Genomic DNA, 17614 nt, shown 5'->3' with positions numbered 1-17614 from the left:
GGCTTTCGTAGTCAAGGCCATAGATTTAGGCAGATGATAAACTATTATTTTATGATTTATATTGTATTTAATTGTGTGGTTTTATCAAGTCTGCACCTACTTATTCATATGATTTGCATGTATTTACAATTCCTTCCCAAAATTGTTCTATGATTGAAAACTTGCTTCCTAAAGATCTTTTAATTGTATATTTTTATTCTTCTTTATACCATTCGATGCCATGATCTGTGTGTTAAGTGTTTTAGGCTTCATAGGGCAGGAATGGCTTAGAGAATGGAGAGGAAGCTTGCAAAAATAGAAGGAACACAAGAAATTGAAGAGATGACCAGCAAGAAGCGACACCAACGCATGGCTCACGCATTCGCACGAATTGGCGAAAATCACAGCGGCACAAACGCGTGCCTGACGCGAGCGCATGGATTGGAACCTACACGAGTGACGCGAATGCGTGGACGACGTGCACGCATGGCAAGGAAAAACGGTGGATGACGCGAACGCGTGGACGACACGGACGCGTGGCATGCGCGATCTACAGAATTTGTAGAAATCACTGGCGTGGATTTTGGGCCGCGTTTTAACCCAGTTCTCGGCCCAGAAACGCAGATTAGAGCCAGGGAACATGCAGAGACTAGAAACAACTCTTATTCCGCATAATTTTAGTTTTTAGATCTGATTTTACTCCTCTCCTAGGTTTTCTCTCTACACATTTATAGTTCTTAGAATTTTGTTTTATTGCTTTTTGGATTGGGATATTGAGAAGAATTATTACCTCCGCCAAGACTTCATCATTCTAGTTTGTTTTCTTACTTTTCGCTTACTCTTTCATATCCTTAATTTATCCAGAGTTACAATTGGATTATTTTTATAATTTATTAATACAAGAACCATTTTTAATTTTAATTGATCTTTTTATTATTGTTTATCATGTCTTTCTTTATTTCCCTTTTTTAATTTTGTGAAGTTTACATTCATGATAATGGAGGAGTTCCCTAACTTGATTGGGAGTTGATTAAAAGGAGAACCTTGAGTTGGAATACTCAAGAGCTAAATTATAATTGGGTTTATTGTTGGCTGGCTCTCTAGTCACTAACGCTAATCCTTCCCAAGGGAAAGGATTAGAACTTGTGAATAGAAGTAGATTTCCAACTTACTTGACATTCCTTTATTCAGTAAAGGATAACTAAGTGGAAACAACCTTGAATTATCAATTAATCTTGAGAGAAATCCAACAAGGATAGAACTTCCGATTAATCTTCTCCTGGTCAAGGTTTTTATTTAAATTACATAAATTCTCTGATTTAAATTCCTGTTTATCAAACTCAAACATTTTGGAAAATAGTGCCAAGGGATTTATTCAATATGTATGATGGGTATGATGTTGAAGCCGAAGAGTCTAATCAGAAGGACCCCTTTGATCAAGCGAATAATTTGTTTGTCCCAAAGGATAATTGTGAAGTTCAATGGACTAGAGAAGACATGCCAAATACAATCATTGAGAAACCTTCACTTGTTCTACAACAAGCTGAATATGATGATGATTCTGATCTTTAAAGAGATTTCTCTTCTCAACATAGAATAATTTTTTTGAGTTTTATTTTTGGTGTAATTATTTATGAACAGGTGCATTTCTTATAGATTCTTGGTTCTTTTAATATGTGATATGATTTTTTCCTGTTATGTTAATAGATTTTATTTCTTTTTTTCAGAAAATGTTCAAAAAATTCATTGAAAATGAGATAGATTCAAAGTCAAGTGCTGAATTGCGTGCAAAGTTCTTCAAAAATATAGAAGTTAAGCGAGAAAAGATGTCTTCCGGTCAGCAGCAACATCAACCACCACCACCACTTAAGAGGATAAAAACCCTTAGTGATAGGGAAAGGGAGCAGTTGTTAAGAAAAAATGGTGTCCAAGCAAATGATAAGCAGAATTTTGTAGAAAAGCCAAAAGTTGCAAAAGAAAAAGGGCAGAATTTGAAGAAAAGTAAAGTACAGAAGGAAGCAAGTATGACTCGCTCACAAGGATCAACATGTAGACAAGAAAAGGAACTTCCTTCTAAATCTACTGCTATGGCTCACAAGAATACTACAGAAGTAGATTCTAGAATGAGTCAAGATTTGAAGAGAAAAGAGACCACAATTGAAGATGATATTGAAGATTGTGGCAGCTTGCAAGAAAGGCCAACTAAGAAGGGAAAAACACGTCAATTTGCTTCAATGCCGATTGATACATTTCTTAAACTTAACAATGAACCTGATGGTGAAGAGCAATTAGATGAGAATGAAGGAGATATTATAGAGGAGCAGGACAAGGATTATATTAATCCAACTGAGGCTGAGAACTTAGACAATACTTTGAAAGGTAAACTTTTACTTATGCATGCTTAGTGGATTATAGGTGGTTAGCAACTAGGAAATTATATCTGATTTGTAGTGGATTTAGGTTGAACTTTTTGGTTGCTGCTGATGCCTGGAATTTCTCTTCTCAAATTGTATAGTGCGTGCTGTTTTATCCTTGTTAATGGCTAATTTTGCTAATTTTTATATCGCTACTGATTGCCATTTTCGCTTGCTGCCATTTAATTCATATAAATTGATCTTGATTAGTGCTGATTTGATTTTAGTGAGTTCATATGGGTTGAATTTGCTGTTTGTTTAAATTCAGAAACGTCTTATTTACTGCCAGAGTACTGTCAAAATTTCTCAATTTTTTTCCATGTTTATAGTTTCTTAGTTTAATTAGTTTGTTCAGTTTTTGTTAAATCAGTCGATTTAGCTATGCATGCTTAGTGGATTATAGGTGGTTAGCAACTAGGAAATTATATCTGATTCGTAGTGGATTTAGGTTGAACTCTTTGGTTGCTGTTGATGCCTGGAATGTTCTCTTCTCAAATTGTATAGTGCGTGCTGTTTTATCCTTGTCAATGGCTTATTATGCTAATTTTGATATCGCTGTTGGTTGCCATTTTCGCTTGCTGCCACTTAATTCATATAAATTGATCTTGATTAGTGCTGATTTGATTTTAGTGAGTTCATATGGGTTGATTTTGCTGTTTGTTTAAATTCAGAAACGTCCTATTTACTGCCAGAGTACTGTCGAAATTTCTCAATTTTTTTCCATGTTTATAGTTTCTTAGTTTAATTAGTTTGTTCAGTTTTTGTTAAATTAGTCGATTTAGCTATGCATGCTTAGTGGATTATAGGTGGTTAGCAACTAGGAAATTATATCTGATTTGTAGTGGATTTAGGTTGAACTCTTTGGTTGCTGCTGATGCCTGGAATGTTCTCTTCTCAAATTGTATAGTGCGTGCTGTTTTATCCTTGTTAATGGCTAATTTTGCTAATTTTTATATCGCTGTTGGTTGCCATTTTCGCTTGCTGCCACTTAATTCATATAAATTGATCTTGATTAGTGCTGATTTGATTTTAGTGAGTTCATATCGGTTGATTTTGCTGTTTATTTAAATTCAGAAATGTCCTATTTACTGCCAGAGTGATGTCGAAATTTCTCAATTTTTTTCCATGTTTATAGTTTCTTAGTTTAATTAGTTTGTTCAGTTTTTGTTAAATTAGTCGATTTAGCTATGCATGCTTAGTGGATTATAGGTGGTTAGCAACTAGGAAATTATATCTGATTCGTAGTGGATTTAGGTTGAACTCTTTGGTTACTGCTGATGCCTAGAATGTTCTCTTCTCAAATTGTATAGTGCGTGCTATTTTATCCTTGTCAATGGCTTATTATGCTAATTTTGATATCGCTGCTGATTGCCATTTTCGCTTGCTGCCATTTAATTCATATAAATTGATCTTGATTAGTGCTGATTTGATTTTAGTGAGTTCATATGGGTTGATTTTGCTGTTTGTTTAAATTCAGAAATGTCATATATAATGAGTATCTTTGTATAGAGACAACAGTGAAGAAAACACGAGGACCTACACAATGCTTGAAGATTCATGCAAGACAGTTGGAAGATTGATGAGCGGATAATTTGTACGCTTTTTGGCATTGTTTTTAGTATGTTTTTAGTATGATCTAGTTAGTTTTTAGTATATTTTTATTAGTTTTTAGTTAAAATTCACTTTTCTGGACTTTACTATGAGTTTGTGTGTTTTTCTGTGATTTCAGGTATTTTCTGGCTGAAATTGAGGGACCTGAGCAAAAATCTGATTCAGAGACTGAAAAGGACTGCAGATGCTGTTGGATTCTGACCTCCCTGCACTCGAAGTGGATTTTCTGGAGCTAGAGAAGCCCAATTGGCGCGCTCTCAACGGCGTTGGAAAGTAGACATCCTGGGCTTTCCAGCAATATATGATAGTCCATACTTTGCCCAAGATTTGATGGCCCAAATCGGCGTTTAAAGTCACCTTCAGAATTTCCAGCGTTAAACGCCGGAACTGGCACCAAAATGGGAGTTAAACGCCCAAACTGGCATAAAAGCTGGCGTTTAACTCCAAGAAGAGTCTCTACACGAAAATGCTTCATTGCTCAGCCCAAGCACACACCAAGTGGGCCCGGAAGTGGATTTTTATGTCATTTACTCATCTCTGTACACCCTAGGCTACTAGTTCTCTATATATAGGACCTTTTACTATTGTATTTATATCTTTTGATCACTTTAGATCTCTAGATCATCTTGGGACATCTAGTTCTTAGATCAGATCTTGGTTCTTCTGGTTCCCTCTCTGGGGCCGAAACCAATGATCACTATTGTTCTTATGTATTTTCAACGGTGGAGTTTCTACACACCATAGATTAAGGTGTGGAGCTCTGCTGTACCTCGAGTATTAATGCAATTACTATTGTTCTTCTATTCAATTCTGCTTGTTCTTGTCCCAAGATATCACTTGTTCCTCAACTTGATGAATGTGATGATCCGTGACACTCATCATCATTCTCACCTATGAACGTGTGCCTGACAACCACCTCCGTTCTACCTTAGATTGGGTGGATATCTCTTGGGTTCTTTAACCGGAATCTTCGTGGTATAAGCTAGAACTGATGGCGGCATTCAAGAGAATCCGAAAGGTCTAAACCTTGTCTGTGGTATTCTGAGTAGGATTCAATGATTGAATGACTGTGACGTGCTTCAAACTCCTGAGGGCGGGGCGTTAGTGACAGACGCAAAAGAATCACTGGATTCTATTCCGGCCTGATTGAGAACCGACAGATGGATAGCCGTGCCGTGACAGGGTGCGTTGAACATTTCCAATGAGAGGATGGGAGGTAGCCACTGACAACGGTAAAACCCTACATACAGCTTGCCATGGAAAGGAGTAAGAAGGATTAGATGAAGACAGTAGGAAAGCAGAGAGACGGAAGGGACAAAGCATCTCCATTCGCTTATCTGAAGTTCTCACCAATGATATACATAAGTATCTCTATCTTTATCTTTATGTTTTATTCATCATCTATACCCATTTGAGTCTGCCTGACTAAGATTTACAAGGTTACCATAGCTTGCTTCATACCAACAATCTCCGTGGGATCGACCCTTACTCACGTAAGGTATTACTTGGACGACCCAGTGCACTTGCTGGTTAGTTGTGCAAAGTTGTGTAGTGATCACAATTTCGCACACCAAAGATAGAGAACAAATTACTCTAGATAGTGAAGGAGAGGCAATTGGTCCTACTGATGAAGCTGTAAACAACTTGAGCAAATTTTTGGGCACAGTGGCAAGGAATTCAGATTTTTGTCCATTAATTTACACAAATTGGAAGGGGATTAAAGATAAAGAAGCCATTTGGGAATATGTTCAAGTGAGAACTTTATTCTTGTTTCTTTTAGAAAGTATTTGGAAATGTACACATGTATTTTATTCTTACTAGCAAATAATAATTGTGTTTTATAGGCTAAATTCATTATTCCAACTGAAGGAAAGAGGATGGTCCTTGCTCGTATCAATGACAACTGGAGAAGGTATAAGACTACAATAAAGCAAACTCATTTTCTGCCATACAAATGTGTTAATGAGATGCTGAAAAATCGTCCTAAGAGTATACCTGAGAGTCATTTTCGCAAGTTAATTGCTTATTGGAGAACTGAGAAAGTTAAGGTAAGACATGTGAAACTTAGTGTAATTGTTTATGCAATTATATTATATACACATATGAGTGAAGTTTGATGATTTGTTGATAATACTTGTCCCTTGTTATGTAGAAAATGTCTGTGCAGAATAAAAAAAATAGGGCACAACAGAAATTTAGGCATCGAAAGGGACCAATAAATTTTGCAAGAATACGTGCAAGATTGGTACAATTTTTAATTCCTTGTTGAATTTGTTTGTGTATGTGTGGTGTGCCTTTTAACTCTATATAAATGCTATTTGAATTGGACTTATAGGCTGCTTCTAAGGAAAATAATGAACCACCTACTCAAGCAGAAATGTTTGTTGAGACTCGCCAAAGCACAAAGGGAAAATCATTGGATGAAGACACTCTGGATGTTATTGTAAGTATTAATTAGGAGTTAATTTGGTTAAAATAGGTTATGGATTTCTTGTGTCTTGGCAATTTGTCCATCACTTGTGGTTATTTTTATGCTTGCGTTGAGTTAAAGAATCTTGACATTATTTTTAATCTCTATTATTTGTTTCGATGTTGTCAAATGATATAAGCCTTTACTCCAATTGTGTATTTACTCTTATTTTATTACTATTATTTTTCTTCACATTAATTTAGGCATATTTGCAAGCTGAGAATAAAAAGTCTAAAGAATCAGCAATTAGAGCTTTCCAATCCATATTTGGGAAAGAGAAGGCAGGGAGAGTGCGATGTCACGGAAGAGTAACCACACCAACTTTGTTGAAGAAAAATGAGGAAATTGCCACCCTTAAGCAGCAACATGCAACTGAGAAAGCAACATTAGAGAATAAGGTTGATGTGATGCAAAAAGAAGTAGATAAACTAAAATCGCTTGTTAAGATGATGCTGCAACAAAAAAGCTCAGGAGCGGACCTTGACATGTTAGCTGCTCAATTAGGAAGCACTTTAGGGAATCCGAACAATAATGATGCGCATGAAGAGGTATTATTTGTTGTTAAAGTTTCTATATATTATCATATCTTAAAGATGTGTAGTTTTATATTTGATTTTTTTTTATGTTTACAGGAAAACTATGTTGAAGGGGAAATCGAACTTGATTAAGGTCAACTTTTTAAAAGCAAATGTTATAGGGTAAAAGTCATGAACTTGTGGACATGATGACTATTTGCTACTTAGCTATTTCAACCCTCTCTTTTGTTATTATATTTTTTGCAAACTCAGATGATATTGTGGATCTTACAACAATTTTTATAAGTTAAATTTGATGAGAAATATTCAATTATTTTTCTTTAGTGACTTAATTCAAATAGTTTAGAATATTTATTGATACTAAACAATTAAAAAAAACTGAAATGAATTTAATTCACGAGAAAACTATTATAAATAAAAAATTATATATCACAAAAAAATCGTTGTCAATAGTTATAAAACCGTTGTCAAAGATGACTACATAATAAAACCGTTGCCAAAACGCGACTCTAAAGGTAACGTTTTAAAACCGTTATTTTAGATCACTATAAAATAGCAATGGTATTACAACCGTTGCCGAAAACGACATCAACTGTAACACTTTAAAACCGTTGTCATAGATGGCTATAAACTGGCAACGGTTCAAAAACCGTTGCCGAAACCTGACACCAATGGTAATGGTTTAAAACCGTTGGCTATGTGAATAATAAAACGACAACAGTTTAAAACCGTTGCCTATCCAGTTACGGTTTTAAACCGTTGTCATGTTAATAGGAACGGTTCGAAACCGTTGCTTATTGAGTAACGGATCAAAATCGTTGTTTAAAATTTTTCGTCAAAATCGTTGTCTTAGGCACTAACTGTGGCAACGGTTTTTCTGTTACCATTGCCTTAGATAAAAAACCGTTGCCTTTGACCATTGGTAACGGCCGCATATACCACAGGTCAAAAACCGTTGCCAAAGCGTTGCCTAAAGTTTTGGGAACGGCTTTTCAATCTACGGCAACGGTTTTTGACCGTTGCGAAAAGCCTTGTTTGTTGTAGTGCTGGCAGCAGATGGATTTATGGATACCATTGCTCCCGACCTAAGGGAATATCAGCTTCCGCACTTACCTTAGAGGCTAGCGTATGGGCACAGATTATGTCCCATTAAGTATTTCCGAGCACTCATGAGTCCTCCTTCACTGCAGACATGGCCGTTCTACTATGGTGCATCCTTACAGACCAGCCTTTAAACTTACTAAGACACATCCGGAGTGCTATGGGACATGTACAAATTACAGGTAACTTTGCCTTTTCCCACCTTGGTTTCGGATCTCATCTCAACAGCCGGAGTCTCCTACAGAGCTGGGGACACCAAAGCCATGCTTCCACGGGATGACGAGTACGTCCCTAACGGGAAATATCTCAGGCCGCCAACAGCCACTACCAGCCAACTTGCAAAACAGGCTGAAGACATTCCTCTTCTAACACCATAGGCACCTTCAACAAGTCAGCCGCTCCATCAAATACTGGAGAGGTTGGACCAGCAAGAACAGAAAGCAAAGCTATGAGAGCGCTGCAACCAGCACCCTTTTAAATACCTCAAGGAGTTACTCACAGGTAACCACAGACCTAAGACAGACCCAGACACCCTGGACTCCACCTCCTTCACCAACACGGGGAGTCATGACGATCTCGATGGTGGAGATACTGCTATCAGCCCTCCCTTGTTCCTGACAGATGGCACCGAGGATGGTGCAAAGCTTTAAGTGTGGGGAGGTCGGTCAGTACCTGACTTCCGGAGGTAATAGAATAGGATATTTAGTTAGTTTTTCTTTTGTTGAATATGATAGATTGCATAGTAATAGGTTAATTGCATGCATGTTCTACTTGATTGAAAAGATAATAAGTTTCTTCTAAGACCCTATTTTTTTGAAAAAAATTTCACTAATTTAAATCAAAACTTTTATGTTAAATTTGCTTGAAGTTGTATCTGGAACATAGTTTAAAAAGCCAAGAACACACAACCCGTGAGACTTTGAGCCTAAATACATGGTTACATTATTTAACCATAAATATTTTATTCTTTTGTGTTTACTTCTCTATGATTGTAATCTATATTTTGTTTCATCCTATATGTCCAATGTTTAATATGTTATATGCTCGCATATGATTGAGGCCATTATTTGTTTAGCTCTCTTATCCCAAATAAGCCTACTCTTTAAATTACCTTTGTTAGTCATTTTGAGCCTTTAAATCACATCTGTTCTATATTTTGCCACATTACTAATCTTAAGCGAAAAAATAATTAAATATCCTAATTGAATCTTTGGTTAGCTTAAGATAGAGTTGTGTGTTAATTGAGTATGGGAAGATTGTGGGAACAAAGGTTAATAAGGGAATGTGTTATGATAACATAATGGAAATTTGGGTACCTACTCATGTGAAACTATAAGAAAAATTAAAAATCTATGTGCATTGATAAGCTATATTTATTTTCATGTTAAAAAAAATCCAAAAATATTCAATAAATAAATAAGGGGACAAAATTACCCCAATGCTAAGTTAAGGGTCAAAGATCAATGCATATGTGATAAAATTAAAATAAAAGTTAATACATGAGCATGGAATGTAAAGGTGAAATTTTGGGTAGCTAGGTATGAAATTTGAAGTTATATAGAATATATATATGATATGTGAAAGCTCAGGTTAATTAAAGATTCAATTTATAAGCTCACTTGGCCATATATACCCTTACCCTTACCTTAGCCCCATTACAACCTAGAAAAGACCTCATGATGTTTGCATTGGTACATTAAATGTTGTTGATTGGTTAGGTGTAGAACAAAATTTAGAATGCATGATTAGAGAAGAGTAGAGTGATTACCCTATACACTTGAGAGACTAGAGTGCACATACATCATCAGTGAGGGTTCAATGCTTAAATACTATGTTCCCTGCTTTCATGAGCTATCTTCTTGCACTTTTATCTATTCTTACTGTATAAATTGAATTGGTGGAATTTGATTTATGATTGTCTTAAAGAGCTTACTTACTTTTAACCAAGTGGACAAGAATCATATAGTTGCATTCAAATATATATATATATATATATATATATATAGGTTGCATTGTATTACATGAGTCTTACATGTCCCTATTCATTCATATTTATCTCCTTCAACTAAGCATGAGGACATGCAAATGTTTAAGTGTGGGAAGGTTGATAAACCATTACTTTATGATTTATATTGTGTTTAATTGTGTGGTTTTATCAAGTCTGCACCCACTTATTCATATGATTTGCATGTATTTACAATTCCTTCCCAAAATTGTTCTATGATTGAAAACTTGCTTCCTAAAGATCTTTTAATTGTATATTTTTATTCTCCTTTATACCATTTGATGTCGTGATCTGTGTGTTAAGTGTTTCAGGCTTCATAGGGCAAGAATGGCTTAGAGAATGGAGAGGAAGCTTGCAAAAATAGAAGGAACACAAGAAATTAAGGAGATGACCAGCGAGAAGCGACACGGACGCATGGCTCACGCCTCCGCGCGAATTAGAGAAAATAACAGTGGCATGAATGCGTGCCTGATGCAAGCGTGTGGATTAGAACCTGCACGAGTGACACGAATGTGTGGACGACGCGCACGCGTGGCAAGGAAAAATACTGGATGACGCGAACGCGTGGACGACGTAGAGGCGTGACGTGCGCGATCTGCAGAATTTGCAGAAATTGCTGGCGTGAATTTTGGGCCGCGTTTTAACCCAGTTCTCGGTCTAGAAATGCAGATTAGAGCCAGGGTACATGCAGAGACTAGAAACAACTCTCATTCCGCATAATTTTAGTTTTTAGATCTGATTTTAATCCTCTCCTAGGTTTTCTCTCTACACATTCATAGTTCTTAGAATTTTGTTTTATTGCTTTTTGGATTGGGATATTGAGAAGAATTATTACCTCCACCAAGATTTCATCATTCTAGTTTGTTTTCTTACTTTTCGCTTACTCTTTCATATCCTTAATTTGTCCAAAGTTAGAATTGGATTATTTTTATAATTTATTAATACAAGAACCATTTTTAATTTTAATTGATCTTTTTATTATTGTTTATCATGTCTTTCTTTATTTCCCTTTTTTTAATTTTGTGAAGTTTACATTCATGATAATGGAGTAGTTTCTTAACTTGATTGGGAGTTGATTAAATGGAGAATCTTGAGTTGGAATACTCAAGAGCTAAATTATAATTGGGTTTATTGTTGGCTAGCTCTCTAGTCACTAACGCTAATCCTTCCCAAGGAAAAGGATCAGAACTTGTGAATAGAAGTAGACTTCCAACTTACTTGACTTTCCTTTATTTAGTAAAGGATAACTAAGTGGAAACAACCTTCAATTAACAATTAATCTTGAGAGAAATCCAACAAGGATAGAACTTCAGATTAATCTTCTCCTGGTCAAGGTTTTTATTTAAATTACATAAATTCTCTGATTTAAATTCCTGTTTATCAAACTCAAACATTTTGGAAAACCTCTGATTAATAAAATAGCACATTTTTCTGCAACTCGTTGGGAGACGACCTGGGACTCATACTCCCAGTATTTTATTCTAATTTTGTGACAACCCTTCTAAATTGATGAGCAAATTTTTATTGGTTAAGAACTGTACTTGCAACATATCTCTTACAATAATTTCTTAATCTGCCAATTTTTGCCAAGTCAGCAAGATCGTGTTAGATTCGATGGTAAGGTAGAGGATAGAGGTCTCCCTATGATGAGCGGATAATTTGTACGCTTTTTGGCATTGTTTTTAGTATGATTTTAGTAGTTTGAGTTGAGTTTTTAGTATATTTTTATTAGTTTTTAGTTAAAATTCACTTTTCTGGACTTTACTATGAGTTTGTGTGTTTTTCTGTGATTTCAGGTATTTTCTGGCTGAAATTGAGGGACCTGAGCAAAAATCTGATTCAGAGACTGAAAAGGACTGCAGATTCTGTTGGATTCTGACCTCCCTGCACTCGAAGTAGATTTTCTGGAGCTACAGAAGCCCAATTGGCGCGCTCTCAACGGCGTTGGAAAATAGACATCCTGGGCTTTCCAGCAATATATGATAGTCCATACTTTGCCCAAGATTTGATGGCCCAAACCGGCGTTCAAAGTCACCTTCATAATTCTCAGCGTTAAACGCCGGAACTGGCACCAAAATGGGAGTTAAACACCCAAACTGGCATAAAAGCTGGCGTTTAACTCCAAGAAGAGTCTCTACACGAAAAATGCTTCATTGCTCAGCCCAAGCACACACCAAGTGGGCCCAGAAGTGGATTTTTATGTCATTTACTCATCTTTGTAATTCTTAAGCTACTAGTTCCCTATAAATAGGACCTTTTACTATTGTATTTTTCATCTTTTGATCACTTTAGATCTCTAGATCATCTTCGGACATCTAGTTCTTAGATCAGATCTTGGTTCTTCTGGTTCCCTCTCTGGGGGCCGAAGCCAATGATCACACTATCACTTATGTATTTTCAACGGTGGAGTTTCTACACACCATAGATTAAGGTGTGGAGCTCTGCTGTACCTCGAGTATTAATGCAATTACTATTGTTCTTCTATTCAATTCCGCTTGTTCTTGTTCCAAGATATCACTTGTTCTTCAACTTGATGAATGTGATGATCCGTGACACTCATCATCATTCTCACCTATGAACGTGTGACTGACAACCACCTCCGTTCTACCTTAGATTGAGTGAATATCTCTTGGATTCCTAATACATGATGCATGGTTGATCGCTTGACAACCGAGCGCTCGCCTGACAAACGAGCCAGCCATTCCGTGAGATCAGAGTCTTCGTGGTATAGGCAAGAACTGATGGCGGCATTCAAGAGAATCCGAAAGGTCTAACCTTGTCTGTGGTATTCTGAGTAGGATTCAATGATTGAATGACTGTGACGTGCTTCAAACTCCTGAGGGCGGGGCGTTAGTGACAGACGCAAAAGAATCACTGGATTCTATTCCGGCCTGATTGAGAACCAACAGATGGATAGCCGTGCCGTGACAGGGTGCGTTGAACATTTCCAATGAGAGGATGGGAGGTAGCCACTGACAACGGTGAAACCCTTGCATAAGCTTGCCATGGAAGGGAGTAGGAAGGATTGGATGAAGACAGTAGGAAAGCAGAGAGACAGAAGGGACAAAGCATCTTCATACGCTTATCTGAAGCTCTCACCAATGATATACATAAGTATCTCTACCCTTACTCGCGTAAGGTTTATTACTTGGACGACCCAGTGCACTTGCTGGTTAGTTGTGCGAAGTTGTAGTGATCACAATTCCGCGCACCAGGTGCCTTGACATTTCTATCTGCTTGTACCTTTTTTTCTTACTGTGCACTTGTCAGTCTTACGAATCTTCTTTTTGCAGTTGACATGGTCAGTGGCCTCATTACCATGGAGAATTTAATGGAGGTTTTCCTTGTCGAGGAAGAGGATAAGGAACAGCCTTATCCTAAGGAGGCCACCAACTCGGCTACAGCCTCAGGGGCCAATGCTAGGGGTTCTCGTGAGGCGGCAAAGGCTCAACTTGAGGACGACATTCATGAGATCGTACCCCGTCGCCTCAGAAGAAGAGGAATGGTGCTCTTGGCGAGAAGGGAAAAGAGATCATGGCTCCATCCGTGATGGAGAAATCTTTTGATGCTCCCGTTTTTATCGATGAACAGTTGCTACTAGGTACTAAGGAGTTCTTCACCGATTGTGATCTGGCGGCACAAGTGAAGTGGGTCTATCACTCCCTACTTTGCTTGGCCACCGTGGTGCACAAGAGGAAGCCGTTCTTGGGCAGCCTCATGTTCTGGACGATAAAATACGTCAAGCCCATACAGAATTGGCGAAGGTTCGTCAAGAGAAGGATTCGGCCGAGGAGGTCAGAATGAAGGTGGAAAAGCTAGGTCGGAAAGCTGCTAGCGAGGTCCAGCACCGCAAAGATTAGGAGACTTTGCTATGGTCAGAGGCCGTCAAAGCAAAAAGTCAGGCAGAGGAGGCCAAGAAGAAGATGACGGCTGCCAAAGCTTTGGCGGATACCTAAGCAAGAGAAACAAAGAGGTCGTCCGGGATGCGAAGGAGGCCATCTCTGCCAGAGAGGAGTCACTGAAGGCTTAGGTCTCTCTCTTGGCCCCCAATTTCGACATTGCACAGATTGGTGATTTTAAGACGATTTGTTATGGCCAGATCATGGACCTTAGCATTGAGAACACGACATAGCAGCTTTCAGTATCTCTTATTGTTTATTTTTGCTATGTATAGAACTTTCCATCTTTTGTAATTATACCCGAGGGGCCGACTTGTGTTGAGACCATTTTTGATACTCTTTATTAATGCTGTATTTTGGATATCTGCATGGGTGATTTTCAGGATTTTCAGGTTGATCAAGCCCGTGGTGCCATTTTTGTAGCTTATTGAAAAATGTTTATAAAGTGTTAGGGTCTATCATTGTGGGTTTCAATATTTGTGAAACAAAAGGGGAATTTATTCAAAGCACTTTATTGGTTGGGCCTTGTCAAAACTTTCTCATAGGTCCCTTTTAGGCCGAGGAGTGAGGAAAGAATACCCATTTCAAAATAATTAATTGAAATGACATAAAAAATCAAGAATCAACCCTTCACAAATCGGATTCTTACAAGTAAAATCTCTTTAGGTTGATGACATTCCAAGTTCTAGGAATGCACGAGCCATCGATTCGTTCCAACGGATAGGTTCCCTTTCTGTACGTCTCTTGGATTCGATAAGGTCCTTCCCACTTTGTAGCCTACTTTCCTTCTCTAGGATTCCGGGTTCCCATGTCGTTTTGTCGTAGGACCAGATCTCCCACTTTTAAAACCCTTTTGTTTGAAGGTTGTTTCTCTTAGGTGGCCTAAGGCTCCGACCTCGTCCAGTAGGTCTAGCTCTGCTTCTTGGTCAATGGCTCCGAGGAGGAATCACGGCTTTCGTACCGTAGGGTAGACGAAAGGGGGTCTCCCCAATTGTCAACTGTGGAGAGGTGCTGTAAGACCAGAAGACGAAACCGAGCTTTTTCGACCAATCTCCCTTCTTTTGTTCCAACCTCTTTTTGATACCTTTTAGGATGATGTTGTTGGCAGCTTCCACCTAGCCATTGGTTTGAGGGTGTTCGACGGTGGAGGATCAGTGCTGAGCCGTAGTCCCTCGAGGAGACCTCGAAACTTCTTATCAGAGAACTGAGTACCATTGTTGGAGATAACGACTTCTGGTATCCCAAAGTGGTTGGTCATCTGCCTCCAAAAGAACTTTTCGTACCAGGCCGCTGTTATTATAGCCAAGGCTTCTACCTCGATCCACTTGGTGAAGTAGTGGTGCACGAAATTGCAATCACACTTTTGCAATCCACACAACTAACTAGCAAGTGCACTGGGTCGTCCAAGTAATACCTTACGTGAGTAAGGGTCGATCCCACGGAGATTATTGGTTTGAAGCAAGCTATGTTTATTTTATTATTCTTAGTCAGGATTTCAATTAAAATTATCAGTTTAAATTATTAGAAAAATAAAAGAGCGTGAATTAATTACTTGTAATGCAGTAATGGAGAATATGTTGGAGTTTTGGAGATGCTTTGTCTTCTGAATTTCTGTAATGTAATATTCCATCCATGGAAAAGTGCAAAGTTTCCTCCATGGCAAGCTGTATGTAGGGTGTCACCATTGTCAGTGGCTACCTCCCATCCTCTCAGTGAAAACGGTCCAAATGCTCTGTCACAGCACGGCTAATCAGGTGTTGGTTCTCAATCATGTTGGAATAGGATCCATTGATCCTTTTGCGCTTGTCTTGACACCCATCAATCGCGAGTTTGAAGCTCGTCACAGCCATTCAATCCTTGAATCCTACTCGGAATACCACATATAAGGTTTAGACTTTTCGGATCCTCAAGAGCGGCCGCCATCAATTCTAGCTTATACCACTAAGATTCTGATTAAGGAATCTAAGAGAAGCTCATTCAATCTGATGTAGAACGGAGGTGGTTGTCAGGCACACGTTCATGGATTGAGGAAGGTGATGAGTGTCACGGATCATCACCTTCTTCATAATTAAGCGCGAATGAACATCTTAGATAGGAACACACACGTTTGAATGGAGAAATAGAAACAATTGCATTAATTCATCGAGACGCTGCAGAGCTCCTCACCCCCAACAATGGAGTTTAGAGACTCATGCTGCCAAGGAATATAAAATCCAGTTCTATAGACGTCATCAGATACAAAATAAGTCTCAAAAAGTTGTTTAAATAGTAAACTAGTAACCTAGGTTTACAGAATATGAGTAAACTAAGATAATTGGTGCAGAAATCCATTTCTGGGGCCCACTTGGTGTGTGCTGGGGCTGAGACTTAAGCCTCTCACGCGCTTGGGCTGTTTCTGGAGTTGAACGCCAGGTTGTAACGTGTTTTGGGCGTTGGACTCCAACTTGTAACCTGTTTCTGGCGCTGGACGCCAGACTGCAACATGGAACTGGCGTTAAACGCCAGTTTACGTCGTCTATCTTTGCGCAAAGTATAGACTATTATATATTTCTGGAAAGCTCTGGATGTCTACTTTCCAACCCAATTGAGAGCGCGTCAATTGGACTCCTGTAGCTCCAAAAAGTCCATTCCGAGTGCAGGGAGGTCAGGATCCAACAGCATCAGCAGTCCTTTTTCAGCCTAACTCAGATTTTTGCTCAGCTCCCTCAATTTCAGCCAGAAAGTACCTGAAATCACAGAAAAACACACAAACTCATAGTAAAGTCCAGAAATATGATTTTTGCCTAAAAACTAATAATATTCTACTAGAAACTAATTAAAACATGCTAAAATCTACATGAATTTACCCCCAAGTTATGAGTCTAAGTTGGGGTAGCGCTGTCAGAAAGGGTCCCATGAGGTCAATCCCCCAAGTTGCAAAAGTTCGGGAGGACGTGATAGGTGATAACTCGTCCGCCGGGACCTTGTGAAAATCCCCGTTCTCTTGGCACTTCACAGATGATCTTACGAGTTTCATCGCCTCTTGGGTTATTGTGGGCCAATAGTACCTAACCTGTATAGCAAGCATTTTTCCCCCATGTGATGGCCACAACATCCTTAATGGTGTTCTTTTAGCACATAATTCATCTGATCGGGGTGTAGGCATTTTAAGATGAGCTGGAAAACTCCTTTCCGGCATATAGTCCCTTGGATTATCATGTACTTGACGGCCTCTCTTTTTACCCGCTTCCTTTCTAACACATCATCAGGTAGTTTCCCTATTCCAAGTATTGTAGGATGGGCATGCTCTAATCGGGGCCCTTTACTACTCCACCAGCAAGGTTACCAACGGTTCCCTGACTGCCTCGTGGATCAGGGAGTGATTTCCTCCTAAGGTGTTGGTGCTAGCCAGCTTCAATAGCAGATCTGCCCTAGCATTTCTTTCCCAAGAGACATGCTGGACTATGATGCTTTCAAAGCCAGCGCACATATGTCTGGCCTTCTCTAGGTACTTCTAGAGGAGCGGATCCCGAGCTTGATAGGTGCTGTTGATCTGTGAAGTGACCACCTAAAAATCACTCTTGACTAGCAGCCTTTCGACTCTAAGCTCCCTATTTAGC

The 17614-nt window shown here is 38.6% G+C and overlaps 1 protein-coding gene across 1 annotated transcript; it reads left to right on the top strand.

Annotated features, from left to right (window-relative positions):
• The first annotated feature begins 1359 nt into the window (after nt 1-1359).
• Nucleotides 1360-7142, top strand: LOC130979452 (uncharacterized). Its single transcript, XM_057902901.1, has 8 exons — nt 1360-1509; nt 1707-2358; nt 5581-5756; nt 5849-6052; nt 6157-6249; nt 6340-6447; nt 6678-7022; nt 7107-7142. Exons 1-8 carry the CDS (start codon nt 1360-1362, stop codon nt 7140-7142), a joined length of 1764 nt encoding a protein of 587 aa, XP_057758884.1.
• The last annotated feature ends 10472 nt before the right edge of the window (nt 7143-17614 follow it).

The sequence above is a fragment of the Arachis stenosperma genome, chromosome 1 (genome assembly GCF_014773155.1).
Source record: "Arachis stenosperma cultivar V10309 chromosome 1, arast.V10309.gnm1.PFL2, whole genome shotgun sequence".
Taxonomy (NCBI): Eukaryota; Viridiplantae; Streptophyta; class Magnoliopsida; order Fabales; family Fabaceae; genus Arachis; species Arachis stenosperma.
The sequence above is the reverse complement of the archived record's forward strand: the minus strand, read 5'-3'. Positions and strand labels throughout refer to the sequence as shown.

Bases quoted from the DNA above. Each gene is read 5' to 3' on its own strand.
- LOC130979452 (XM_057902901.1), top strand. From the start codon at position 1,360: ATGTATGATGGGTATGATGTTGAAGCCGAAGAGTCTAATCAGAAGGAC. The intron at 5,757-5,848 runs GTGAGAACTTTA...TGTGTTTTATAG, and splicing joins CCATTTGGGAATATGTTCAA to GCTAAATTCATTATTCCAAC. The intron at 6,448-6,677 runs GTAAGTATTAAT...ACATTAATTTAG, and splicing joins AAGACACTCTGGATGTTATT to GCATATTTGCAAGCTGAGAA.